At 49.9% G+C, this 16,716-nt stretch overlaps 3 protein-coding genes across 4 annotated transcripts; 1 reads left to right on the top strand and 2 right to left on the bottom strand.

Annotated features, from left to right (window-relative positions):
- Positions 1-403: 403 nt before the first annotated feature.
- On the bottom strand, positions 404-8,285 carry LOC120641082 (polyadenylate-binding protein-interacting protein 7-like). Of its 2 annotated transcripts, XM_039917040.1 has the most exons (8): positions 5,421-8,285; positions 4,206-4,343; positions 3,943-4,075; positions 3,196-3,840; positions 2,050-2,829; positions 1,211-1,608; positions 866-935; positions 404-792 (listed from the first exon to the last, which is right to left on the bottom strand). In XM_039917040.1, exons 5-8 carry the CDS (start codon positions 2,691-2,693, stop codon positions 729-731), a joined length of 1,176 nt encoding a protein of 391 aa, XP_039772974.1. In that variant the 5' UTR covers positions 2,694-2,829; positions 3,196-3,840; positions 3,943-4,075; positions 4,206-4,343; positions 5,421-8,285; the 3' UTR covers positions 404-728. The 2 variants fall into 2 exon arrangements, with proteins under 2 accessions (XP_039772974.1, XP_039772975.1); XM_039917041.1 differs by lacking the exon at positions 4,206-4,343 and having other exon boundaries at positions 5,421-8,025.
- Positions 5,560-8,244, bottom strand: LOC120640152 (putative pentatricopeptide repeat-containing protein At5g08490). The gene is made up of 4 exons (XM_039916027.1): positions 7,673-8,244; positions 6,775-6,985; positions 6,571-6,672; positions 5,560-6,456 (listed from the first exon to the last, which is right to left on the bottom strand). The coding sequence occupies exons 1-4, from the start codon at positions 8,242-8,244 to the stop codon at positions 5,560-5,562; spliced, it is 1,782 nt and encodes a 593-aa protein (XP_039771961.1).
- A 3,824-nt stretch (positions 8,286-12,109) lies between the features above and the next one.
- LOC120640151 (predicted GPI-anchored protein 58) lies at positions 12,110-16,448 on the top strand. Its single transcript, XM_039916026.1, has 5 exons — positions 12,110-12,520; positions 13,461-13,532; positions 13,674-13,867; positions 16,221-16,268; positions 16,365-16,448. The coding sequence occupies exons 1-5, from the start codon at positions 12,187-12,189 to the stop codon at positions 16,446-16,448; spliced, it is 732 nt and encodes a 243-aa protein (XP_039771960.1). The 5' UTR covers positions 12,110-12,186.
- The last annotated feature ends 268 nt before the right edge of the window (positions 16,449-16,716 follow it).

The raw sequence follows: 16,716 nt of genomic DNA, 5'->3' as shown, positions 1-16,716 counted from the left end.
CCGTAGAAACGTATGCCACGTGGCAAGATGTGCAGCGATCAAGTGCTTGCTGCTTCTTTATCTTCTCGTTTCCATTTAGCTCCTCTCTATTTTGTGGCCTGCTCCGCTTCGTTCGGCAGGCTGTGGCAGTTCTAATTTGCTATGAAAATAAATTATCGCTGGCTGGTTAGTGCTGATTTGGTGTGAAAGAAAACCTATGCTGCTGGTGTCTTTTCTGTTGCTGGGGACAGGGTTGATCTTCCCACATGTCCAAAATTCATGCATGGGCATAAGCTCCCAATCTCAAACAGCCATGGACTGAGCTGAAGACTCATGTCATGGCAAATGTTTATCAACTGACAAATGCATGCTTGGAGCTTGGAGGACAGATGCATTACATCGCTGTCAAATATTAGAGTCGAGAAGGTGATCTGGAAATACTAGTAACCAAATACTGGTTAGAGAGAATTACAACCGAATTCTGTGGTACAATGTTGCATGTCAAGCTGTAAACTAGTACAGTTACAGAACATTACAAATGAATTTAATGTGTCTTTTCTCAAGTGACTACAGAACTGCAGTTCAATGAGACTAAATAACATCAATACATGTATACATTTGCTATATTCAAGATAAATAGACTATTGCTGGAATTTCTGCTATTCCCTCCTGCCATTCTAGTTTCACAGGCAGTAGCTATGCCAGCACAACTTATGCATCATGTTACAATTGTACAAAATTCTGCAGGTTCACCGGCGGCGGAATTTGGGACGGACAGCAAAAACACCAGGCCTCAGCTCATCAAATCGATACCTGCAAGCAAAGAAAGCTGTCAATCATACATCCATACTTGTGTGTTGGTTGTACAAATGGCATAGACTGTTACCCGTTCTCAATAAGGAAGCTCTTAACTGCAACAGGCAGTGAAGCCTGCCCTTTGCTATGTTTGCCAATCCCTGTGTAAAACGCAAACAGAAATGAGTGCTTACCAAAGCTTGTGTTGCTAATAATAAAATGAGATCAAGTATTCTCTCTTCTATGCTGTTGAACAAACCAAATGAATACATTATTTGTAAGAGAGATACTCTCGTCATCCATTAAACTACACATTGGCAGATCATAATTCCAAAGATAGTGGCAAGAAAATTTTATGAACGTAAACAGTTAAAGCTTTGATATGAAACCACCAACTATATGAAATAGCAAGCAATGCATAGAGGAACCATATTACCTGTGATCACATGTAAAATAGCCTGCTTAGGTTTGCGTAGCACCACCTTCTCAGCAGCAAGCTCAACATTTGAACCAGTGGTTGATTTAGAATATGCACCTTCCAAAATAGCTAAGTCCTCAGCTGAAGTTGAATTGTTCCCAGTTTGCTGGAACTCTATCATGTAGAGATGCCTCTCCAATACTTCTACAGCCTCTGAGGCATGTAGACCATGCATGTCTATCTTCCAGATGTCATTATTACTATTTCTGAGACGAAATATTTCTTCCGCTGCCTTATTATTCAGTTTTTCAGCAGCCGCCCGCTCTTCCTGAGCTCTGAGAGAAAGTTCCTTGGCAGCAGCGTGATCACCTCTCAGGAATGCATTGCTAGCGGACTGGGAATGCCTTGTGGCAGCTCTGTGACCAAAAGGAAAGAAAGAGGTTCCTTATTTCACTGGAGAAGAGTTGACTTTGATCATCACGAAAAACAAGTGTACAAACCTCCGCTATAAGAATGCAGTAAATAGTTAGAGGATACCCATTAGGCTTTAAACAAAAATATGGTCATCTTCAAATTCTTAGTAGCCAAACAATTTTTAAAGACTCAAATGAGCCCTATAATTCATGGTTCTCAAATTCTATCTAGAATACTGTACAAATTATTGACTTTGAATGCTCAAGCAAGTTTGGGATTATAAGAGTCACATATGCAGGTTCTATGCTTAACATGGTCATCCTGACTCCTGGTGGAAAGAAAGAGCAGATACACTTCTCCTATGCATAACCCAGATCAAATTCTATGCTAAGAGAAGACAACTTGACAAATCATGAGCATAAACAAGGATTTTTTTAGCATACCTCATTATCTTCAATGCATCTTTCCGGTAGTTCAAGTAATCATCATCAAGCTCCTCCAATTCAGGCTCCAAGGGTATGGAGGGCGAATTCATTGGCAGCAGCAACAAATGTGAGCTATCTGGCTTTCTATTGTCTTCTGTAGAATCTTCTGATTGTAAACTATGAGTTTTATTCATCTCAGCAGCAAGTTGGCCACATGTTCTGCCCTCTCCTGTCTGCAAGTCAGGAGATACTATAGCTTGCAACAAATCAGATGCTTGGGTGACATCATTATTCACAGCAGCCAGTACATCCTCGATTAAATTACTGTCAGCCCAACTATGAGCATCTTTCAACAGCTTAATTTTATTATCAGATGCAGCGCTTGCACCATGATTCACATTATCCACATGATCTGCTGAACGCTTACTTCCGCCCCCATTGCTAACAGCACCGAAATCAACACTAGGGCGAACCACTGAAGCAAAAGGCTTTGGTTTTGGCCCATTCTTTCCTGTAATTGAGCTGCTAGCAGGATTGGGGGCCCCGAAATCTGAGAGGGCTGGAAAAGAATCGGCCCCACCTTCATCCCCTCTGCCATCTGTGCTGCGCCACTTGCGATCAAACGCAGCCCACCCAGAGTTTGGGATCTTCTGTCTATGCATTTTGACAGTTGGACGCCTTCTTGAACAATCTAATTTGTAAAGTGAAGAAGGCCCCAATGTTATGATTGGTATCACAAGGATGCTGGGGCCTTCGGTTTATTTCCCACCACCAGTTGAGAAATCCACCAATGTTCTCCTATGACATAGGGAAAAGGGGTCAGCTCACTTAACCCAACACAGGCTCATCATAATAAGGCTTAGAAGAGTGAAAGCTGAAAAGAGACTAATTACAATCAGGCTCCACTTCTATCTGCCATGTTTGGATTAACCATTGTCACGACTATCAAGACTTGTTATCAGTATGATCCGGCGAATCGGAATAATCTTTTTATGTTGGAGAAGCAATGGTGAAGTAGTTCGAATGAACAACCAACTGGTTGCAAAAGTCAACAGCAACCAAGCCCGGCTTAAAACCAAGGCCATCAAAATTAACACGCACTGAACATCCCAATCCAGACCAGAAATTCCAACGTATTCAACCGAATCGAGCCAGTGAGCGTACCTCTCGGAGACCCGTTATTTGGAGGCGTTGACCCACAGCTCCCGGAACCACGGCGTGGCGGGGGCCGAGAAGGGCAGTCCGGACGGGCGGGAGGTCGCTTCGAGCAGTGCTGCGGCGGCGGCGGATTTGGTCCTTCCGAGATCCATCAACAGCGACGGAGTTTCCCGGCGAGCAGAGAGCAAAGGGGAATCGACTTTTTTTTTTCTCCGCGCGGCGCGAAGGGGAGCGGCTTCGTGGAGGCAGAGGACGCTATTATAGCAGTACGGCCGAACGGTCTTCCCCGCGCCGAGTTTGGTTGGTGACCTGTTCGGGCTCGGAATTTCGTGGACGGCGGCCAGGGGTATTTCCGGAAAAAAAAAGCGCGCCCTGCACTGCACGGCTGCAAGCCTGGACCCCCTGGTTAGGTTTGTGTTCGTGGTGGATTCGGCTTCTGCCAGTCGCAATTGCTTTGACTCTCGAGTCTCGAGAGCTATGAAGATTCCTTCCCAAACATCCAGCCCCTTCTCACGATGCAGCAGACAAGTGACCACAACAAACTTGCCCTTTTGGCTTGCTGTTTGAACTGGATCCAGCAGTTGATGGTGAACTTGAGCAATTCGACCTTGGCCCCCTGGATCCAATAGTTGAGATCAGCAGCAATAGAACCTGGAATGGGAGCGGCACAATAATGCAAAAGTGATGCCATACCACATATCCCCAAATTCAAAAATCAGGAATCAATACGACGAATTTTAATCAGCTTCTTACCAAAACTGCAGGAAGTTCTGAACCGTAGCAGGTGCAGGATTCTGCATGCTTATTTCTTGAAAGTGGCTTTCTGGACCAATTGGATAAAGTTTCCTATTGAAACTTCATTCACGTGAAGCCTCAAGCACCGGAACTGGCAACATTTACAATGAATAATTTAGATCGGAAGACAAACAATTGAACGTGGTCAATTAATGGTCACCATGAGCATTATGCGGAGAAAATAATTATAGTCATCCCTTCAAGCCTAAATGCTTTTTTACCTTCAGGTCTTTGGTCAGAGTCTGCCTACAGAAATGCTATTGACCGTGTTGACAGTTGACACATTGCCAAGTGCCAATACCAACAGCTGCTACACTAAACCTGTCCTCAACAAGGGGAGAAGTGTGTACGATATGCACCTATATGGTTGAAATGAAGGAAATGTCAACATTTTTTAACAGCAAGTCACAAGTTATACTTTCTATGAACCCCAGTTACCTTGAAAAATCACTTTAGAACTCATTTGTTTTTTTTAAAAAAAAATAGAACCTCATTCACCAATGCATACGATGGTCAACATGCTCAAGAAACAAACTGAAAGCACATATAAGCTTTTTTTACTCGTTTTAAAAAAGGAAACAAATCTCTCTCATGTTAAAAGCGTAAATCCTACTTCAATCACCATGATAGATTACCTTAGTAAGGCCTCCTCCAACGGAGGTCGAAGTCGCCAGCTAAATTAGTATTTTAATCGGTGAACAGTAGTTGCTAGCGGTACAACTCTCGCTAGGCGAGAACGCTACCGGATGCAGCTCTCCTCACAGACACGCATCCCAATCTACATGTTGGTACTGTGCTGGCCTTCTCTCTCCTTCTCTTGGCTGGCGACGTCGCTAGTGTTGTTGGAGGAGGCCTAAGAGAGAAGGGATAGCCGGAAAAGGTAACAGTAGGCCACATGAAGGATTTTTGTACAGGCCTATTGCAGACAAGAGAAAAGGAACTTTATTTTTACTTAGAGCAGAATACATTCTCGCCTCTGGATATGAGTAAAATTAACAGGTACAACCTTACCACATATTTTAATAAAGTTATAAAAGATAACAAAATGCCAGGAACGAAATTCATGAATAAAATAAAAATCTATTATACCTAGGTCTACAAAGACAAAAAGAAGTGAAATCAAAATGGCATGGGATGCTATTAAATTACCATCTGCTAGGACATGAACATGCATACTGTTCTTGGACAGATTACAACAATTGCCTTCTAAGCAACTGAAGCTCAAATGCTCAATAGACCTAACTGTAAATCCTCATTATTGGCTCTGCCAATAGGATGAATTTGTTAGTTTCACGCAGTACAACTGTACTGATGTAATATAAACATTAAGGCCTACAAATTATTAGTTTCACACACAGATCAATAGCACCAGCGGTCAGGAGACAAATTAGAATGCATCATACACATCAATGTTACATGCTTAGGTTACTGCATACCTCAGTCAGACAAGTGCAGTTTCATCAGTAATTTGCAGACTGGAAGTGGAGGTCTTGCAACCCGAGTCAGGCAAGTCAATGAGCACATCTTTGATAAAGAGCACTGCACCTCTAGTTTCTGCAAGACTGCAACTGGCGGTCACATAGATTGTGTCATCGTCATGTTCTGTGTCTGGGTATCTTTGATCTGCTGGTACAAACTTCCTAACATATCATAAATACAAGACCTATCTTGGTGCTTAACATCACTGGCTATGAATAAATGCCTGGTCTTCTCAACCTCAATCCAGCTGCATCCTGCAGGTTTCTTCATATCCTTGGACTTCATAAGTTTCCTGACATGCTCAACGCCATCCCATTTCTCATCAGCTGCATAGATGTTTGACATAATGACGTAGTTCCCTATGTTCTCACCCTCCATAGTGAACAAGTGATCAGCTGCAAGCTGGCCAAGTTCGATTTCTCCATGGACTTTGCATGCCCCTAGAAGGGAGCCCCATGCATTTGCATTGACTGCGTGAGGGGGCATATCCAAGGCAAACATATATGCATCTTGGAGATGTCCTCTACGGGCAAGAAGATCAACCATACATGCATAGTGTTCAGCTGTAGGTTCAATTCTGTGAATATCTCTGATGGACTTGAAAATCTTTATTCCTGCATCAACCAGCCCAGCATGACTGCATGCTGACAGTAGTGTGGTGAGAACTACATGATCTGGCCTAATGCCAAGTTTAAGCATTTTAGAGAACAGCTCTACTGCCTCTTCTGCCATTCCATGCATCGCATAACATCCAATCATGGCAGTGAATGTGACAAGGTCCTTTTTTGGGCTGACTTGAAAGATGTTGTATGCATTGGTTATGTTGCCGCACTTCGAGTACGCATCAAGAAGAGCCCCTTCAAGATGGATGTCTTCTAGGGATGCTCTGAGCATGTAGGTATGGCATTGTCTCACAAGCTGTACAGAACACAAATGGATGCAAGCCTCAAGAACCCCTGTAATGCTGACAATATCAGGTTTCAATCCTTCAGACTGCAAGTGATTAAACAGACTGACAGCTTGATCATCCATGTCATTTTGTGCATACAATTGGATCATCAGATTCGATGAAGTCAAATCTTTCTCAGCCATATGGTTGAAGATTACCTCGGCATCCTCTATACAGTTATTCTTCATGTAGCAAGAAATCATTATATTGTCAGTTACAATGTTCCGCCCAGCAAGGTTTCTGAAAAATATATTTGCATCCTGTGAGTATCCACACTTCACATATGCATCCAGAATAGCGTTTCCTACTGAAGTTTCACCTGTATAACCGACTCGTAGGGACCAGCCATGCGCTTCACGAACCATGTTAATCCCACAGAAGGCACTCATGCGTATAACATTCAAGACTGTGACTGAGTCCCACTGATGGCACATTTCACCCAACAGTCCAAAGAACCCCTCAATATGCTGTTCACTGTTAGCACAAGCAGACAGAATTGCATTCCATGATATTAAATCTTTGTTCAGAATAGCCGTGAAAGCACGGAAAGCATCATCAAACCTGTCACACTGGCTATAAAATGTGACGAGAGCATTCATTAAGGATGTTTCTTGTAGAAGCGCTGGCCTTCGAAAGATATAACCATGAACCCCAATCCCTGCTTTGACATCACGTAATTGAGCACAAGCAGTGAGCAGACTGATAAAAGAAACAGAATCGGGAGCGATTCCTGTGGACAGAAGCCCCTGAAATAGGTCTAGCGCCCTAAAGTGATACCCATTCATCACATATCCGGCAATAATGGTGTTCCAAGTAACGATATCCCTCACATCCATACTTGCAAATACAGACTCCAAAGCCTCTATTTCAAACACTCTGGAATAATGTGTCATCAGTGCATTGCAAACAGAAATATCCATGTCCAAACCATGCCGGACCAAGAAACCGTGAACTTGTTTCCCATAATACCTACCAAACTCTGTGAATGCACACACAGGAAGAATGTTAGCCACTGTTGAATAATTAGGAAGAAATCCCTGTGAGATCATCTGGCCAAACAGCACAAGTGCCTCCTGAAATAACCCATTCTCTATGTACCCTGCAATGATTGAATTCCATGAAACAACATCCTTACAACCAATCGAAGAAAATGCTCTGCATGCATCATCCATTGCCCTGCTTCCACCACACTTTGCATACATCGACACCAACGCATTTCCACACAGAGTATCTGATTCCAAGCCGGTTTTGACCACGTACCCATGGACGCTCCTGCCAGTCTGCAAACGCCTCCACTTGGCGCATGCCGGAACAACCACAGCCACTGTCACCGCGGTCGGCATGCTCTGCACCGCACCGCAAGCGAGCATCGACCGGAACAGACCGACCGCGTCGTCGAAGTGCCCGCCGCGAGAGGACGCGGTGATGAGGATGTTCCAGCACACCGCATCGGGGCGCGCAATTTCGTCGAACACCAGGCGGGCGTCCGCGAGGGCCCCCGACCGCCCGTACATGTCCATGACCGCCTTCGCCACCGCCGCGCTGCTCGCCACGCGCCCGGCCTTCACGGCGATCCCGTGGAGGCACCTCCCGAGGGCGCTGCCGCCGCCGCGGGCGCCGTCGGGGACCGCAGAGGCCGACCTGATCGCCGCGGCGAGCTCGAGCGTACACCCAAGGTGTTGCGCGGCGGGCACACCGAGCCCGGGCGGCGCGCGGCGATCGGGAGCGGCCGCCGCCGAGTGGAGCGCGCGTTGCGCCGTCTTGCCGGAAGAAGCGTGGGTTGAGGCGGCTGCATAGCTTGTGCGGCTGAAGCGGGAACAGTGCGCGCGCATGGGAAGCTGAGGCGGCTCTCGTGGGGACGCGTCGAGCACCGCGTCTGGGACTGGGAGGATTGGCCTGTACGGCGTGAAGGAGTGCAGGTGCGCGCCGCGCGCGTGTGCAGAGGGCTCTCGGCTCTCGCTGTCTCGCCTCGCGGGCTCGCGCGCACGAGGAGACGTGGAGTCCAGGGGGGCTTATGCAACCTTATGCTTATGCTTATGCAACTTTATTGCTTGCAAGTTGCAACCTTATGCTTATGCTGGCATTAAGCAGCACGCCTAGATTTATCGTTGGACTTAATGGTACAATGTGAATCTAGAAGTAACAGCAAATTAACCTATCTAGTATAATAACTGTTAAAATGGGAATGAAATCTTGGCATCTTTGCCGAACCGTGGTCCAACCATTGACTCCTGACGGCGCTCTTCAAGCTTGCGAACTGGCTGAAGATGAATGAGGAAGAAACTGGATTAGTTCGAGTACAATATGATTAAGAGTGAATGCACATAATAGTCCTTCAAGGTGTCCCAAGTTCTCGTCCTAGTTTTGATAATCTCAAACAGCACGAAATGGCTCTTAAACTTGTCTCACGCTCTTATCCAGACCCATATCTTTCTAAAAATATATTATTTATTTATTTTAAAAAAATTATGAATTGTTTAAAATTTGTTTGGGCTTGAAATCAAGTTAGATTTCAACTCAAAGTGGATCCAAAATTTATGAATAATTATCATAAATTGAATGTGGAATACTAAAATCTCTAAATAATGCAAAGTTGAATTATTTTCTGTGAATTTCTTAGAATTTTTAGAGCAAAGAATAAATGGCTTTAACATTGTTTTTATCTCTAAGATAAAAAAATCAACTATTAAATAAATGCTTTAAAATAACGACTTTAAAATCATCAAATATTGTATCCAAGATGATAATTTCTTATCAATTTTGAGTGAGATTGTGATTTGATTCAAAATTCTAAAAGTTTGAACAATCCAAAGAAAATCTAAACACATGAATGCATTTTGGAAGTATATGGACATGTTTGAGACTAGGAGATAAGTTCACGGACCATTAGCATTAGGTGCATTTTGCAAGTAAATGATCGGGATGAGAATTTGAGACAAGTTTAAAGATCGTGATGAGAGCGGAGACTATTATGTGTATTTTGATAGTATCAGGATCGGGATGAGAACTCGAGATAAGTTTAAAAATTACCAATAAAGTTTACTCTATGATCAACGTCCAGGTAGAAAAGTTTAATCTCTGGTTACAAGACTTGCAGTAATTTGCCATGCATACAGTCTCGAATGAGATTGGAGTTGAAAGTATTGTCACTTATTGTATCGTCTTCCCCTTCTTAAATAATTTGGCGGTGCTCTACTGTTTTTTCAAAAAAAGAAACATCTTGGCTTGCTTTCAAATATATCCCAATCATGTACTGTAAAAGTGGCATCGTCAGATTCGTAATCAAAAGTATGTTGCTAGCAGCAATCTGGATTTAGAGCTATTCGATTCATGGTGCTTAAAAAGTAATGGTCAAAGCGTCAAAGCTCAACGTGGATTGCAAATGGGCCTACTCGATGCTGACGCGAACAGATTAAGCGGGAATTCAGTGCAACGGGAATTCGATGCTCAGGCAGAGAGAAGACTCACCAGCTGTCGTGGGGGAGCGCGTCGACGATGCACGGGCGGTAAGGGAGCACGCTCTCGAGGCGGTCACCGTCGCCCGGCGACATCACACGGCCAAGGTACTGCACCTTGCCGCTGCCGAGATGGTACGCCACGACGTGGAACGCGCCGGAGGCGAGGAAGATCACCTCCTTGTCCGGGTGGCACCCCAGGACCGAGAACGGGGACGGCGCACCGGCCCCAACGTCGAGCAGCTCGTGCTCGCCGATCTCTATGTCGAGCAGGCTGGCGTCGTCCCAGTTCCACGACCGCCGCCCGGGGCACCCATCTCCCGCGCCACCATCGGCAGCGGCTTCTTCGCCGTCCTCGTCGGAGAACCACACGCACTTGCCGCCGCCGCCGCCGCCGCGGCCAGTGGGTTCCTCCGCCGCGAGCGGGACGCAATTGGACGGCGCGTGGTGCAGCAGGTCCAGCATGCGCGCGTGCGCGGCGAGGTCCGTGTCGTGCGTCAGCGTCCACTCCAGCAGCGGCCCGCCGCCGCCGTTGCCTGCCGATTCGCGCAGCGCCCACGCTTTGACCCGGAACGTGTCGGCGCTGGCGTATCGCTGCAGCACCCCGTCCTCGGTGCTCGGGAAGATCGAGTCTACGGGGAGGCTCGACAAGACGTGCCATGCGGCGTAGCGCTCTCCCTGCTCGGCGCCGTCGCCGGCGTCGGCCGGGAGTTCGAACACGTCGTAGGTCCCCTCCGACGAGCTGCGGAGCACCACCAGGATGCGCTTCTCGCAGTGCGCGTAGAGCGCGCCGCGGCAGTACACGGCCGACCGCCACGTCCGCACCCACGCGTCGCCCTCCGCGCTCCGCCGGCGCCGCCGCATCACCCTGTCGTAGAGGCGGGGCGGGGCGCACCGGCCCGGCGCGAGCAGCCTCTTCGTCCACTGCCCGGTCGCCGACGAGAACACGAGCAGAGGCAGCCGCTTCTCCTCGCCGGGCACTGGCTCCTTCCCAAACGATCCCGGAAAGAACATGCCCAGCGTCACGCGCCCTTGCCTGGGAGCCTCGGCGGGGAGGCCGGCGTCGCCGTTGCCCTGTGGCCGAGGGGGCGGCACTGGGAGGAGGAGCACCTCGTAGTCCAGCGACACCGCCGGGTCGAACGCCAGGAACAGGCCCTCGTGCCCGCGCGGCCACCACACCGGCGGGGGCGGCACGCGCGCCCACCGCTCCGTGGTCGGGTTGCACACGAAGCCCGCCGCCCCGGGCGCGTCCTGGAAGCAGAGCACGAGGCCGTTGCACTAGTGCCGCACGGCGGCGCCGCGCGGGAGGTGCGCGCGCAGGAAGGCGAGCCTGTCGGGCGCGGGAGCCCACGAGGCCGGCGGGGGGAGGAAGCAGGGGCGGGCGCTCCTCCACGGCGTGACGCGGGCGTCGGCGAAGAAGCCCGGGAACGCGCGCGGGGGCAGCGCGTGCGGCAGGAGGAGGCCGCGGCCGTCCACGAGGGCGCGCCAGAGCGCGCACACGCACCGGCACCTGGCGAGGGAGTGCGCGCGGAGGCGGCGCAGGACCTCATCGGCGAGGATGTCGCCGGGGAGTGCGTCGATGCCGGCGCCGGAGGCGGCGCCGCCGTCGGCCAGGCCCGGCCGAGGTGTTTCGTCGCCGGACACGTGTCCGCGCGACCACGGCGCGACCGCGCGCCGCCCGTTACGCTCGCGGACGTGCATGTGCGTGGGGCCTGCTGCATGTGGATTCTCCTCCGGTTGGATGGACATCGAGCGAGCCCAACGGTGAATCCCTCTCCGGCTTGCAAAGGCGTAAGCCTCGCCGTCAGGATTAGTAGCAACGGACGGATGGATGGGATGGACTTGAACTTGGACACCACGCTACCACTGGAGATCGAGGCCGAAGAGCATACGAATCACGTCATCCGCCGGGACGAGTCGTGCCGGGTTGACACGGACCAGCCTCGTGGCGTCCGTTAAACGAGGCGAACCATCAATTCGATCAACACAAGTCCGATCGAGTCGTCACGTCGCTTCAAGACGAAGGCGCACAGTGTCTTGGCCCATGAAACGGCCCAACCCACAAACAAACTCGGCTCATACTGATACTGGTTATCCGGCCCAGCCCACGACGCACGCACACCACGCCGCCCTCGCCACACCGGCTAACCGGCAGCTGGCACCAACCCGCCTCGGCTGCTCCGCTCCGCTATAAAAGCCGGCCCCTTCTTCCCCACTCGCACCAGCCTTCACCATCCAGAGCCTTCCTGCCTACCCGGCGCCGAGCGCTCCGCCCTCAAACCCTAGCGAGCGAGAGGCCCCCGCCCCCCACCGCCACCCATGGAGAGCCCCCTCCGCCGCCTCGCACTGCTGCTCGGCCTCCTCGCCGTGGCCGCGGCGGCCGCCACGAGGGCCGGGGCGCAGCCGGCGTGCGAGCCCTCCAACCTCGCCACCCAGATCACGCTCTTCTGCATGCCCGACATGCCCACGGCGCCCTGCTGCGAGCCGGTCGTCGCCTCCGTCGACCTCGGCGGCGGCGTCCCCTGCCTCTGCCGCGTCGCCGCCCAGCCGCAGCTCGTCCTCGCCCGCCTCAACGCCTCCCACCTCCTCGCGCTCTACACCGCCTGCGGGGGGCTGCGCACCGGAGGCGCCCACCTCGCCGCCGCCTGCCAAGGTACGTGAGACCAGCGCCCGAGTCTCTCTTCTCTCTAGATCTGCGTCTGTGCGGTGCGCGAGATGGGTGTGTTTGGAGGGATGGTGGTTTTGCGAGAGATGGGTGCGTGTGTTCTGCTGCTCTCTGGTTTGGCTCTTGAGCTGTTCGAGTTCGCGCTTTTCGGTGATGGTGTTTGGTTGCGAGTTCTCTTCTTCCGCAGTGGCGACGAACCCGTACGTCCTGTTCCCGTTTGTTCGAACGTTTTTGCTTCGTTTTCCTCTCTTCCGGTCCGGATTTTTTTTCAGATCACATGAGCTCTACTACTAGTAGTTGGAGCATATTTCGGGTCAGATGTACCCGTGGCTCCGTATGCGCTCGCGTTTCCTGATCTCTCTGTGCGACTGTGCCTTTCGTTTTGGTTTGGACGCGAGCTCTCTGGGTTTCGAGGCGTTGGTTTCGATCTTTGTGGGCTTTTAATTAGCCATGGATCGCCTGATGATTTGACCCGTTTCTAGTGCTTTTTTCTTACAAAATCTGTTCAACTGCTCAAGCGAGGCTAGAAATGTTGCGTTTCCTTTTTGCTTTTCCACCGCTTCCCTTTTGCGTTTTTGTCTGCTTGTTCCGGCTGCGTGAAAAGGGTTGTTGCGTTTGAGCCTTCTGAGTTCTGAACAGAGAGAGCGAAACCGCCCTCTGGCTTCTGCAGCACACAGCTGCACAGCCTGCAGCAGCGCTGCAGCCTTTCAGGGAAGACCGGCCCGTTTCTCTTGCCCGTTTGGTTTCTTGGCCCTCACGAAATGGCGCCGGGGCGCATCTTTTCTGCCCAAAAGACGATACTGCCCCTGCAATAAATATCTCCTGCTTCTTTACTGGAAATATTTTCTGTTGTTTGCTTTTTGAATCTACGAATTATCGCAAGTTTTGGACTAAACGCCGTTAACCTCTGCTGTCCTGTTGCATGCAGGTCCGTCGCCCCCTGCCACCGTCCCCGTCATCGCCCCGCCGCCCCCCGCGCCTCGCCACAAGCTGCCAGCACGTACGAACTCGCGCGCACCCGCTCTGTTCCTGCTACTTTCCGCTTTAACTTTTCGCGTTCTCTGTTTGATCGATGCGAGAGCCGAGAGGTGAACTAATGCATGCGCTGGTTTCTGTTTGTTTTTGTTGTGTTGTTGCGCAGGCGGCGAGGCCCTTCCCCCACCGCCGACGAGCGAGAAGCCGTCGCCGCCTCCCCAGCAGCAGCCCGGTGGAACCGCCACCCACAGCAAGGCCATCCCCGCCAGCCCGGCCGCCGCATCCTCGCCGCTGGCGCCGGCCGCCGCGCCCACCCCGCCGACCTCCGGCTCCGACAAGAGGCGCCGCCCCTCCACCTCCGCACTCGTCTTCCTCCTCCTCTTCATCGTCGTCGTCCTCGACTGATGAGCCCGCGGCGCCTCCCCGGCCGGCCGCCAACCACCGCCGGTGCCTGGCTTGAGCTCGTAGCGGCAGCAGCAAGTAGTACTACTCGTCTTCCCGATTTTGTTTCAGCAGTAGTAGTAGAGTAGTATTATCATCATCAGTAGCAGTAGAAGTGCCCTCTTCGCAGTTCTGTTGCATCTTATTAGTAGTATCATGTGGTACTTGATCGGTGGAATCGCCAGAAGGGCGGACGTGATGGTTGGTCTAGCAGTAGTAGTACCCATATGATGATACCTGCAGTATGTTCGTTCGTGTGCCTCCTCGGTCGCATGTTTCTGCTGGGCGTCTACCGTGTCTTGATCGATCACTTGCCTGGGTGAAGTGACTCGAACAAGAGAATCCAATGTGGCTGAGGAGGAGAACACTGCGTTTTTGGTTAATCTTGTCTATGCAGTTGAACTATGCTTTCGATCTGATGAATGGTGATGGAATCTCGGATGGTTTGATACTCTGGTCTGCCTTGTTAATTTTGCTCGCTGGTGGTGGAATGGAAATTTGGGATGTATATGAGTATATGACATGTTTGTTTTACTCTTTCTCTTTCTGTTTCTGGTCTTGAGTTGCTGAGATATTTAACTTTTCAAAAAAGTTGCTGAGATATTTTAGTAGGGGAAGATTTTGACTCTGCCTAAAAGTTATGCCTGATCATGGTTGAGTAGATGATTTACATGCAAGTTATTATTGGTTTTATTTGTGAAAAATGTTGTCTAGTTCTCTAGTAGTAGACTAAAATTCCTGCATAATCTGTATTGTTGTCTGCTGATAGATCAGTAATGGTTTTTTTTGCCTATAACTATGAACTTATCTTGAGGATCTCACGTGCCCTACTGATGCTTTTATCAGCAATGATTGTTGCCTAGCTAGTTGTGCATCTTAATAGTATCATGAAGGGCGGACGTGATGGTTGGTCTAGCAGTAGCAGTAGTACCCGTATGGTGCGCAGCAGTCCGCGCACACGCCTGGTTTGTTCATCATTACAGTTTGATGGCGCTTCCATTACAGTTTGATGGCGCTTCTCAGACGTATGCTGCGGCAACCAGGTAGTAGATGTTTTCCGCTCCAATTTCACTTGAGCGGTAGGCAACACAGAATTTGAAACCGTCCGTCCGCCACCGGGCTTGCAGCTAGCAAAAGTTGCCGCGGCATCGGTGCATCGCGCTATGCCCACTCACGGACGCACCACCCCTTGCAGCTGGCAATGGCAGGGGGAAAGCTTGCGGCCTTGCGTTCGGGGCCAGGGGCAGGTGGGCCCTCGTCCGCTGAACGTGGAGTGGCCCCTGCAACTGGCCGGGGGGATATGAAATATCCATAGTCGATGCGTCGGATGGACGCCAAGTGATTGATATTATACCTCCCGGGCCACAACTTCTAGTTTCAGAGGGGGAATCGATTAAGCTGGATCAACTATTAACAAGCAATCCTAATGTGGGAGGGTTTGGTCAGGGGGATGCAGAAATAGTGCTTCCGGATCCATTGCGCGTCCAAGGCCTTTTGTTCTTCTTCGCATCTGTTATTTTGGCACAAGTTTTTTTGGTTCTAAAAAAGAAACAGTTTGAAAAGGGCCCTCGGTGGACGAACGCGCGCGCTGCAGCAACGGGGCGGGCAGTCTCGCCACGTCTCCCCTGCAAGCGCGCGACTATGATTTTTTTCCTACCTGTTTTCGTTTGGGTTTCGAGATTTTGGTCACGGCCTCTGGGTTAAATCCATGCATACCACTATCCTATTTCCTGCAGTTCATTAGGTCTGCCATTTGGCTCTATTTTTCGTTCCGATCTATGTAGCAGTCAAACGTTCTTATGCATCTTCCAGTTATCTGATGGCCATGGCCATGTGATTCTTACACAGCACTGTGTCTAGAAATCTTCTCGTTGTTGTTTCTTCCAAGCTGAAGGCAAAAGTTTGCGGGTTTCAATCTCTCGGCGCCTGCCGATTCTTTTTTTAATCTCAAACTTTCCCTGTAGGTTTCTCTTTATTTTTTTTGCCCCTTTTCTTTTGGCTTGTTGCCTTTTGACGTTCGTCTCTGCACGCCGCGCCCCTTTGATTTGCTTCACCAGCTGCAAGAAACTTTCACGACTCACATAAACTCGGCTATATATGCTGTGTGTTATGAACCTTGATCAATTTCATTGTAGCTGCCGTCATAATCCGATCTTCGTTGTTTCTACCATGTCGAGTTTAAGCTAGATCTATGTTATATATTTTTCTTGTTAAGGCGGGGGTTGATCGGTTGCGCAGCAAACTTTATAATCTTACTCTGAATATTTGGTAGGATGTGGAGCCGTCTCTGCAGGATACGGAGTCTGGCGACGCCCACCTTGTGAGTTGATGCTTGATCTATGCTTTTTTTTTTTCATGTCCGGGGTTGATCGATCGTGAAGCAAACCTTTCTAATCTTTCTTTTAAAATTTGGCAGGACAGGGAGCCCCTGCTTGATGAGGAGTCCGACGAAGAGCACGCGCCAACCTTCCCAGTTCTAAGCAAGAAGGTAAAGCTCTAACTAGAGAGTTGACGTGAGCGCTTAGGCTTTTGCTCCGATCCATATATAAGCAGCGTGCGTTATTGATTGTGTGCTTTGCAGAGCACCATCGAGCTTCTTCCGGCGTTGGCGACCGCAGCCACTACTACAAAATTCTATTTTACGAGGCACTAAAAAATGGGCTCGGAAGCGGACAGAAAAAATAACCGCCTCAGTTAATGGCCTGCATTAACCGAGGCGGTCACTATTTATTAACCGAGGCGGTTATAAAAAACCGCCTCGCAAAATT

This window comes from Panicum virgatum, chromosome 7K, assembly GCF_016808335.1.
Source record: "Panicum virgatum strain AP13 chromosome 7K, P.virgatum_v5, whole genome shotgun sequence".
Taxonomy (NCBI): Eukaryota; Viridiplantae; Streptophyta; class Magnoliopsida; order Poales; family Poaceae; genus Panicum; species Panicum virgatum.
The sequence above is the reverse complement of the archived record's forward strand: the minus strand, read 5'-3'. Positions and strand labels throughout refer to the sequence as shown.